A 12153-nucleotide genomic window follows, 5' to 3' on the forward strand; every position below is an offset into this window, starting at 1 on the left:
GTGGTTCCAAGTAGTAACAGACAGAACAAAGTAAATTACCAAGCAAAATAAAACAAAAACACACAAATCTAAACCTAATACAGCAGAAACTAAATGCAGGTAAATCTCGCCCTCAGAGATGTTCCAATAAACTTCTTTCACAGACTAGACTCCTTCCTAGTCTGGGTCCAGCAATCACTCACACCCCTGTAGTTACTGTTCTTTGTTCCAGTTTCTTTCAGGCATCTCTTTAGGGTGGAGAGGCTATCTTTTGAGCCAGCTGAAGACAAAATGGAAGGGCTTCCAGCGCCTTTTATATCCTCTCTCTTGTGGGCGGAAACCCCTTTGTTCTCCTGTGCAAAATCAGAACAACAAGATGGAGTCTGTAGCCACCTGGGCAAGTCACATGTCTATGGATGATTCAGCTTTTTGCAGGCCAATGCCATTGTTTACATGTTAGTTTGAACGTTCCCAGGAAAGCTCAGATGTGGACTGACGTCTCCCAAAGTCCATTGTCAGTTAACTGTTTCTTGATTGGGCACTTACTGAGAATAGTCCTTTCTCAAGAAGCTGATCAAATGCTTCACTGAGGCTACTTAAAATCAAACAAATACGTAGCCAATATTCATAACTTCAAATACAAAAATGATATACATACAGACAGCATAATCTTAACCATCAAACTACAACCTTTCCATAGACATCCCACTTGGCCTGCTCTGTACAAGAACTGGTGCAACCATAGGACCCTGGTTGCAACAATGATCTATACAGTCACAGTTTATGTCAATAACGTCACACCGGGGATTGATTCCTCCACAATGCACTTCAGACAATGAACATGTGCATCAGATGCCAGGAAGACTGCTAGGAGATCTGGAGAGGTTCGTTTGCTTTCACTGCTGTGGTTGGAAGGAACTGAGGTGGCAAAAGGCATCAAGCACCTTTTATATCCATACACTAACTCTCTTTTGTCTTGCTTTGCTTCACCTTTTCTTGGGAAAAATTTTCAAACATGAATGCATGGAACTTGCACCACCAGTCTATTGTATTTGCACATATGAATGAGAACTAACTTATAAAAATAGGTAGTTGTATGTTCAACTGCATGTTACTATGGCAATTATCCAGTCTATTGAAATTGCAGGAAATTGTGGTGTGCTTGCACCAGGCACACTTACTGCATGTACGTTTGAAAATGTGGTCTCTCAAATCAGTCTTGTAGGCAGTTATATTCAATATATTGTAATGAATACAAGAATGAAACTTTTCAAACTGATGCTATAGAAAAAGAAACTATTATATCCTGCCCTCATCAGTGCATAGGAGAAATAATTATTGTTCTTAGAGTGATTGGCCGTTTGGACTCCACTCTTGGTACTCATACACCCAATCTGCAAAATCAGATTCTTTTGGCCAGTAGTGTCCATTGGCCTGCGATTGCATCCTAAGTGCCTTTGTGTCCCCTAACCAAGGACATAAAGTGGAAAGCAAGCCCAGTTGTACCTCATTTCCTTCTTACCACCCATGGCAGGAAAACTGAACCTCAGTATTGTCCATGTGCACCTTTGTGCACTGTGCTACAATTAGTGTTACTTAGTCTTTAGAATAGCTAGTTAGTTGCTAGTTAGATAGTAGTGTATATTAGTGTTTTTACCCATTGGCACAACTGCTCCCCCAAAAAAAATTATAGTCAGATATTTAGATTTAGACTAGACCCCCACACCTTTCCTTCCCCATTCAGGGGCTTTAGCAAAATTGCAGAACTGAAATCCCCTGTATTCAAAGCCTGCTCTCTTGTGAAGCTTTAGTAAATGTCACTTAATGAGAGACACCCTGTTGGACCCCCCTTTTTTGCCTAGGAGAGGGATAGATTCCTGAGCAATATTCCATATATTGCTCCTTCTCTAAGTGAACTCAGAAAGCTAGAGAAGCCCACCTAAAATTATTCTCCTGGAGCACTCAATGCAAGCTTCCTCAGACACTGGAAGGAAGGACATAGCTAAACCTCAGGCTTCCAGTCAGTCCCTTTCCATGAGCGCCCTGGTGAGCTGATATTCCACCTGAGCTCTTGGGCTATACTCACCAAGAGGCCCCAGTCATCTGCCTTCATTTTGGCCTCAGTTACCTCTAATAGAGGTAGAAAGGAGCGGTGCTCCAGCCTTGAGCAGAGGTGTAGGACACCTTCTCTGGTACCTGCCAAGTCAAGACACAAATCATCAAACATCCGACTTATCTTGGACTCCAATATCAAAGGGCCAACGGCCTAAAAAGATTTCCTCTGGTGCCCAGTATTAGCTATCAAGAGAACACCAGTGGTACCCACTAAATCTGCTGACCACTTTCTCTCAGCACTGACTTCAGTACTCAGCACCTCCAGGAGAACTGATACAAGGTACCAAGTCCCTTCACCCAGTATCCGGGTCATTTGTAGTAGCCATGGACCAGGAGAAGTTGAAGTGGCAGGAACCTCCCAAATCTACACCCATGGAGAAAGACCTGAACAATGCTTATCTATTCAGGTGGAAATTATTTTCATTTGCCAGCCTCCAAATGTACATGGCTAACTACTAAAACCTCCTCTCCAAGCACAATTACCTGAATTGGTATAAACTGTCTCAATTTGTGATAATCACTCACAGAAGAAATAATGGTTACCTACCTTATAGTAGCTGTGGCTCTTTGAAATGTGTTGTACACATGGATTCCACAACCCATCCTCTTCCTCCCCCACTACTACAGAGTCCTCCTCTTCTGGTATACTTTATTGTTGAAGGAAGTGAGTGGGGCACGTTATGCCCTTGAGTATGGGGTGAAAGGACATCTAGCAGGCATGGCCCCAGCCCGATACTACTGGCCAAAAGAATCCAATCTTGCACACACAGGATGCATGTACACCAAGAAAGGAATTCACATGGCCAACACATCTTGAAGAACCATAGTTACTGTAAGATAAAGAACCATTTTTTGCTAAACACGTGCACTGAAAATAAACAGCTCTAATTTTAACTCAAAGAACAATGGCATTATATTCTTGTCTAGTGCAGCAGCTCTTAAATTTGTTGGAAGTCTATGGGAAGCTGGCAAGTCACAAGGTGGCGCTTCTCCTTATTTCCAGCTACTCCTACAGATGTCCACATATTGTATTAAAGACAGCTAAAATATCTAAATACTGTCTTACTTTAACTTACTTTTCCATGGTTTCAGAGTAGTAGCCGTGTTAATCTGTATTCGCAAAAAGAAAAGGAGTACTTGTGGCACCTTAGAGACTAACCAATTTATTTGAGCATAAGCTTTCGTGAGCTACAGCTCACTTCATCGGATGCAATGATGAATCCGATGAAGTGATCTGTAGCTCACGAAAGCTTATGCTGAAATAAATTGGTTAGTCTCTAAGGTGCCACAAGTACTCCTTTTCTTTTTACTTTTCCATATAAACAAATGCTTTAGTTGCCACAGGGGTTTTATATGATTGTGAATAAGTGGGAAATGTGTCCATGAGACAATCCCTCTATTAAGGTGTGTCCACACTGAAAATTTTCAGAACCCCTATCGTAGAGTGATTCTCCAAGGTCAACCCTCCTATTGTGCCCTGTTTCCCACTTCTGCCTATGCCTCGCCTCTTCCTTGTGTTGAGAACCAATACAGGGGAAAGACAGGATTTGGAGAAACTGATATGGTGTTCAGAGAGCATCCAGGAAGGTAACAAGGAGATGTGTCAGCAGCATGGGGTGGCTGGCTTACTGAAAAGGGGGCAGGATTGTCCAGTGCTCATTGGAGGGTCAGGAGAGGATGAGGAAGTTGGAAGAGACATAGTATAGAGAGGATAGGGAAGGAATGCTCTTGCTATTAAAGGAGGGGGATGGAATCTAGTTATATTTGAGTTCTCACAATTTAGAACCCTTTCAAGGATATGGCAGTTCCCAACTTAGAACTCTTGGGACAAAACACTTCTCAAGGTTAAAATGGAAACTTTTATATGACAGTTTCTTTTGGTGCACATTTTTTTTATTTTTACTTGTAAAGAGTGCAGATTACAGCGACTGCTTCTGAGCTGAGTATGCCAGAAAAGTTCCAAACAAAATGTTCCCCCATACTACCATCAACACCCATTCAGCATTCATAAGGATTGTCTAAAAATTATAAACTCTGATGAAAATGTAAAAGATAGGGTGATCATACAACCTGAGTTAACCAGGACAGTCATGAAGCCCCAGCGTCCCAAGAATTTCTATCAGGGCACCTGAAGTGTTCCAGTTTTTCATTTCATCAAGCAAACCGTTTGTTTCTTTATTTATAACTTCAAAATGTTCAAATGTTATACCAAATACAATTTGATCTGTGTTTACCAAGAACTTAGTTTAGTGGAATAATGTCTGTTCAGTATAAAGAACAGGATTTGGAGTGAAAAGTTGAATGAATGTAGATGCTATCGAAGCTATTTTTTGTCAGTGACCTTTGTTCAATGTTTCAGAATAAACTCATTCAGAACTCTAATTTGCTTGGAAAAAATTCTCCACTCTGAAAAATATGCACAAGTTGCTATTGCACTGGAAACTGGCAATAGCAATACCATCATGCATTTTAAACAAAAAATGTACTTTTTTCTTTGGTATGAGTATCCTGTGACCCTAAAAAATAACCGTATAAAAGTAACTTGATTCTTTGCTTTGAAAATAGGGTTCTTAATGAGAGATTTGTTACGCTTCAAGTGTTCCCCTTATGCCTTATATAACCCCCTAGCAACATAAGAACATAATAAAAAAGATGTGTTGATTTTTTGGTGCTTTCTATGATTAAGATAAAATTATTTTGGAATATAACTACCATCTTCCTTTAAATAATCACGACCAATATTTGTCATGTTTTGGCCTCTGTCATTACTTTCCTGAAGGGAAGTAGCAATGTAATGACAATAAATGTTACCACAGTGTTGGCCTGCATTATTTGTTTTGTGATTGTTTGGAAAAAAAAAACAACTGTACTCTGAAACATTCTAATAAAATCTAAAAATCCATCATTACTATTATGTTTGTTGTTTAGTCATTGAATGCTCAGAAGTGTGGTAGATGCCATACATTCTGTACTGTTTTGTTTAAACTTACAATGAATCTACTTCTTGTGATTTTTAGAAAAAAGCAAGGCTCCTTTGTTATGACTATGGAGATGTTATATGTGAGGAACATGAAATGCCACAAGGAATCCACCTAATTATTTCCGGAATGACAAAGGTAAGTTATGTTTACTGCTCAAAATGTATTGTGAAATTTATAGTTGGTAGTCTCAAGGGAAGTAAAATGCTGGAGTTATCCTTTTAAACTCTATTTGAAAATGTTCAAAGTTCACCTTAATTATATTGTCTTCCTAGATCTTGGAATTGTGTACCCGCCACGTGAACTGTGGAATAATTAATAGCTGTTTGTCTTATTGAGACTGTGCACTTCAATACATGCTCACTGATGTGGAGGTTATAAAGAGGCAAGAGGTTCTACATGCTAAATTCCTATTTTTTCCATCTGCCAACACATCTTACAACTGCTGGTCTTGATATTATTCCCTTTTAGAAGTCAGGGGTTTTCTGCTTACTTAGAAGTTAATACTAACTGTTCTTGGGTAAGGAGTACTCTTCTAAGGGGTATATAGCTTGTGCCACCTTTCCACCTGAGGGTTGAGGAGCTCCTCTACTGCTGAGGTCTTCAAATCTGACCAAATGAGCAATCTTAAAATGCTCTCTAGAATTTCCTTAGCCTCTAAACATTGTATGTAAAAATCATAACGTGTTTTTTTAATCAACTTATAACACTGTGTCCTTAAAATTATAGAGAAGGGCTACATCCTTTAGTATGTCATTATGATATCCTCTCATCGCCACTTCCTTTTTCAGGGAAATCTTCTCATGAGAATTTACTGAGGCAGAAGTTGCTTCCACAGGGTTTTGCAAATAAAAGAACATGTTCCATCCTCTCATAAGGTCAGGGAGTTTTGTCTTAGGTATTTTCTCATGCAAAGAAATGTTGGGAACTTTTGCAGATTCTTGATCTAAGACGGGGTAGCCAAACTATGGCCCACGGGCCAGATCCGGGCTGCCAGCCATTTTAATCCGGTCCTTGAGCTCCTGCTGGGGAGCGGGGTCTGGGACTTTCCCTGCTCCGGTGCTCCAGCTGGAAACCAGGATCAGGGGCTGCTCTGCATGGCTCCTGGAAGCAGCAGCATGTTCCCCCTCCAGCTCCTACACATAGGGGCAGCCAGGGGTCTCTGCTCTGCATGCTGCCCCAACCCCAAGTGCAGCCCCCGCAGCTCCCATTGGCTGGAACTGGCAGCCAATGGGAGCTGCAGGGGCGGTGCCTGCAGACGGGGCAGCCCGCAGCAGAGGCGCCTAGCCGTGCCTCCACGTAGGAGCCAGAGGGGGGACATGCCGCTGCTTCCGGGAACTGCTTGAGGTAAGCGCTGCCCCAAGCCTGCACCCCCGAGCCACCCCCCCTAACCCCCAAACCCCTTTCCCAACCCTGATCCCCCTCCAACACTCTGAACCCCTCGGTCCCAGCCCGGAGCACCCTCCTATACCCCAGAGTCTGAACCCGCAGCCGGAGCCTTCACCCCGCACGCTACCACCTAGCTCAGAGCCCGCTCCTGCACCCTGAACTCATTTCTGGCCCCACCCCGGAGCCCGCACCCCCCAACCAGAGCCCTCACCCCCTCCCATTTCCCAACCCCAGTTTTGTGAGCATTCACGGCCTGCCATACAATTTCTATACCTAGATGTGGCTCTTGGGCCAAAAAGTTTGCCCACCCCTGATCTAAGAAGTCTCAGCAGGTTCCTTAAAAAATAAATAAATACATAAAAATTATTCCTATATACAGTAGTAACCCTTAGTATCAAGCCTATAAGCTTCCTCGGGATTCACTTTCAGGATACCTTTCCTCTGAACCTAATAAAGGAATCTCACAGGAAGTATTTTAGATTTTATTAGTGTAATGATCAGTGCAATTGCTCTTTAGTTTTAGAATCATAGAAATGTAGGACTGGAAGGGACCTTAATAGATCATGAAGTCCAGTCCCCTGCACTAAGGCAGGACTAAGTTTTATCTAGACCATCCCTGACAGGTTTTTGTATGACCTGTTCTTAAAAACCTCTAATGACAGCGAATCCACAACATCCTTAGATAATTTGTTCCAGTGCTTAGCTACCCTTACAGTGTCTAACCTAAAAAGAAAAGGAGTACTTGTGGCACCTTAGAGACTAACCAATTTATTTGAGCATGAGCTTTCGTGAGCTACAGCTCACTTCATCGGATGCATACCGTGGAAACTGCAGCAGACTTTATATACACACAGAGATCATAAAACAATACCTCCTCCCACCCCACTGTCCTGCTGGTAATAGCTTATCTAAAGTGATCATCAAGTTGGGCCATTTCCAGCACAAATCCAGGTTTTCTCACCCTCCACCCCCCCACACACAAACTCACTCTCCTGCTGGTAATAGCCCATCCAAAGTGACAACTCTCTACACAATGTGCATGATAATCGGTGATCTTCCTGATAACACCATCCTGGCCACTATGGATGTAGAAGCCCTCTACACCAACATTCCACACAAAGGTGGACTACAAGCCGTCAAGAACACTATCCCCGATAATGTCACGGCTAACTTGGTGGCTGAACTTTGTGACTTTGTCCTTACCCATAACTATTTTACATTTGGGGACAATGTATACCTTCAGATCAGCGGCACTGCTATGGGTACCCGCATGGCCCCACAGTATGCCAACATTTTTATGGCTGATTTAGAACAACGCTTCCTCAGCTCTCGTCCCCTAAAGCCCCTACTCTACTTGCGCTATATTGATGACATCTTCATCATCTGGACCCATGGAAAAGAAGCCCTTGAGGAATTCCACCATGATTTCAACAACTTCCATCCCACCATCAACCTCAGCCTGGTCCAGTCCACACAAGAGATCCACTTCCTGGACACTACACTGCTAATAAACAATGGTCACATAAACACCACCCTATACCGGAAACCTACTGACCGCTATTCCTACCTACATGCCTCTAGCTTTCACCCTGACCACACCACATGATCCGTCGTCTACAGCCAAGCTCTGCGATACAACCGCATTTGCTCCAACCCCTCAGACAGAGACAAACACCTACAAGATCTCTGTCAAGCTTTCTTACAACTACAATACCCACCTGCGGAAGTAAAGAAACAGATTGATAGAGCCAGAAGAGTTCCCAGAAGTTATCTACTACAGGACAGGCCTAACAAAGAAAATAACAGAACGCCACTAGCCGTCACCTTCAGCCCCCAACGCATTATTAAGGATCTACAACCTATCCTAAAGGATGACCCAACACTCTCACAGATCTTGGGAGACAGGCCAGTCCTTGCCTACAGACAGCCCCGCAACCTGAACCAAATACTCACCAACAACCACATACCACACAACAGAACCACTAACCCAGGAACTTATCCTTGCAACAAAGCCCGTTGCCAACTGTGCCCACATATCTATTCAGGGGACACCATCACAGGGCCTAATAACATCAGCCACACTATCAGAGGCTCGTTCACCTGCACATCCACCAATGTGATATATGCCATCATGTGCCAGCAATGCCCCTCTGCCATTTACATTGGTCAAACTGGACAGTCTCTACGTAAAAGAATAAATGGACACAAATCAGATGTCAAGAATTATAACATTCATAAACCAGTCGGAGAACACTTCAATCTCTCTGGTCACGCAATCACAGACATGAAGGTCACTATCTTACAACAAAAAAACTTCAAATCCAGACTCCAGCGAGAAACTGCTGAATTGGAATTCATTTGCAAATTGGATACTATTAATTTAGGCTTAAATAGAGACTGGGAGTGGCTAAGTCATTATGCAAGGTAGCCTATTTCCCCTTGTTTTTTCCTAACCCCCCCCCCCCAGACGTTCTGGTTAAACTTGGAGAGTGGTCAGTTTGGATGAGCTATTGCCGGCAGGAGAGTGAGTTTGTGTGTGTGTGTGTGTGTCCCTGGGGAAAAAAAAGGGGGGGTGGGGTGAGAAAGCCTGGATTTGTGCTGGACATGGCCCACCTTGATTACCATGCACATTGTAGGGAGAGTGGTCACTTTGGATGGGCTATTACCAGCAGGAGAGTGAGTTTGTGTGTGGGGGGGGTGGAGGGTGAGAAAACCTGGATTTGTGCTGGAAATGGCCCAACTTGATGATCACTTTAGATAAGCTATTACCAGCAGGACAGTGGGGTGGGAGGAGGTATTGTTTTATGATCTCTGTGTGTATATAAAGTCTGCTGCAGTTTCCACGGTATGCATCCGATGAAGTGAGCTGTAGCTCACGAAAGCTCATGCTCAAATAAATTGGTTAGTCTCTAAGGTGCCACAAGTACTCCTTTTCTTTTTGCGAATACAGACTAACACGGCTGTTACTCTGAAACCTGTCTAACCTAAAACTCCCTTGCTGCAATTTAAGCCTATTACTTCTTGTCCTCTTCTCAGCAGTTAAGGAGAACAATTTATCATCGTCCTCTTTATAACAATTTTTTAAGTACTTGAAGACTCTTGCCATGTCCCCCTTCAGTCTTTGCTTCTTTGTGTGAAACAAATCCAATTTTTTCTCACAGGTCATATTTTCTAGACCTTTAATCGTTTTTGTTACTCTCCTCTGGATTTTCTGCAGTTTGTCTACATCTTTCCCAAAATGTGGTGCCCAGCACTGCACAGTGCTCTAGCTGAGGCCTGATCAGTGATGAGTAGAGTGGAAGAATTACTTCTCTTGTCTTGCTTGCAGCACTTCTGCTAATATATTCCATAATGATGTTCACTTTTTTTTTACAGTAGTATTACATTGTTGACTCATATTTAGTTGGTGATCCACTATAACCCCTAGATCTTCTTCTGCAGTACTGCTTCCTAGGCAGTCATTTCCCATTTTGTATGTATGCAGTTGATTGTTCCTTCCTAAGAGTGGTACTTTGTATTTGTCCTTATTGAATTTCATCATATTTATTTCAAATCATTTCTCTAGTTTGTCAAGATCATTTTGAATTCTAACCCTGTCCTCCAAAGTGCTTGTAATCCCTACCAGTTTGGTATCATCCTAAAACTTTATAAGTATACCCTCTATGCCATTATCCAAATCAATGATGAAGATAGTGAATAGAGTCAGACCCTGGAGAGATCCCCGTGGGACCCCACTCAATATGCCCTTCCAGCTTGACCATGAACCATTGATAACTGCTCTCTGAGTATGCTTTTCCAACCAGTTGTGTTATAGTAGGTTCATCTAGATTGTATTTCCCTAGTTTGCTTATGAGAAAGTCATGTGGTTATTACGGAGTCACCAGGGCGATGCTCTGGAACTACTCTGTATGAAGCCAGCCAGGACTCTGGGGGAGCATGCCTCCTCTCCCTGAGCATACTGTCGCCAGGGCAAGAAGCTTACACAGCTTCAACCTTCCTGGGTTTGATCTCGGAGCATCCCCTTCCACACCGTGCGCTTCTTGCAGCGAGTCTGCCTGGGTGGGGCTCGTGGGGAAGACAGAGGGCCCTGCACCCCAGCTCCACAGTCAGCAGTGACTCTCAGCCAGCATGTAGAACAGAAGGTTTCATTAGTAGACAGGAACACAGCGTAGAACAGATCTTGTTAGCACAGAAATCAGTGACTTTCAGCCAAGTCCATCTTGGGGAGTGCTGGGCCAGAAGTCCTGGACTCCCCCTCTTCCAGTCCCCCGAAGCAGACTGCCAGCTTCCAGTGACCCAACCTCTGACACCCCCGTTGCTCCTCCTCCTTGTCTTTGTTTCACTTCCCGGACAAAGAGTCACCTGGTTGCATCCCTCTCCTGGGTCTCAGGTTACGAAGGGCACCGGTCATAGCATAGGTGCAGGCAACTGGAGCAGCCTCACCTGCCCCAGAGGTCTCAGCCAAAGTCACACATCGCCATTCCCACCACCGAGGTATTGGTGCAGCGCACAGGGAAATGGAGGCACACACAGTATTCATGCAAAACAGTAAAACTCACATAGGTTCAACAGTAAGACTCACGTACAACATAACAAGGGAAAATCCCCATTTCGTCACAGAGAGATAGTTTCAAAAACCTTACTAAATTTTAGATATATCACATCTACTGTTTCTCCCCTATCCACAAGTCTTGTTACCCTGTCAAAGAAGAATATTAGGTTGGTTTGACATGATTTGTTCTTGACAAATCCATATTGACTGTTACTGTTGGCTGTTGACTGTTACTGTAGGTCCTTACAATTTGATTAGTTACTCTATTATCTTTCCAGGTACTGAAGTTAAGCTGATGGGTCTATAATTCCCTGGGTTGTCCTTATTCTCCATTTTATAGATAGATAGATATTATATTTGCCCTTTTCCAGTCCTCTGAGATAGAATCATAGAAGATTAGAGTTGGAAGAAACCTCAGGAGATCATCTAGTCCAACCCTCTGCTCAAAGCAGGACCAACTCCAGCTAAATCTCTCCCATTCTCCACGAGTTCTCAAAGATAATCGCGAATGGCTCAGAGATCTCTTCAGGCAGTTCCTTGAGTATTTTAGGATGTATTTTGTCAGGCCCTGCCAATTTGAAGACATCTAACTTGTCTAAAGGCGTGTCTTCAAGTACAACTATAGCGGAGCAGCTGCACTGGTGCAGCTGCACCGCTGTAGTGCTTTAGTGAAGACACTAATACGCCGATGGGAGAGCTTCTCCCATTGGCATAATTAATCAACTTCCCTGAGAGGCAGTAGCTAAGTCAGCAGGAGAAGCTCTCCCATCGACATAGAGCAGTCTACCTGGGCGGGTTAGGCCTGTATAACAATGTTGCTCAGAGATGTTGATTTTTCACCCCCCTGAGTGACATAGTTATACCAATATAGGTCTGTAGTGTAGACCTGGTCTAAGTAATTCTTAAATTGTTCTTTCCCTATTTTAGCCTCAGATCCTACCACAATTACACTGATGTTCACTATGTTAGTTGTCCAATCACTGCTAACCTTTTTGGTGAAAACTGAAACAAATAAGGCATTTACCACTTCAGCCATTGCTGCATTTTTTGTTATTGCGTTTCCCTTCTCACTGAGTAATGTGCCTACTCTGTCCTTGGCCTTTCTCATGCTCCTAATGTATTTGTAAAATGTTTTCTTGT

General features: G+C 43.2%; 1 protein-coding gene across 1 annotated transcript in view; it reads left to right on the top strand.

Moving 5' to 3' along the window:
- LOC125637986 (solute carrier family 9 member C1-like) overlaps positions 1 to 12153 on the top strand; it is a 295718-nt gene that overhangs the window by 209523 nt on the left and 74042 nt on the right. Inside the window, exon 21 of the mRNA XM_048853105.1 lies at positions 5112 to 5210. Coding sequence (XP_048709062.1) covers positions 5112 to 5210 — 99 coding nt within the window. The remainder of the gene's footprint in view (positions 1 to 5111; positions 5211 to 12153) is intronic.

The sequence above is a fragment of the Caretta caretta genome, chromosome 6, assembly GCF_965140235.1.
Source record: "Caretta caretta isolate rCarCar2 chromosome 6, rCarCar1.hap1, whole genome shotgun sequence".
NCBI lineage: Eukaryota > Metazoa > Chordata > Testudines > Cheloniidae > Caretta > Caretta caretta.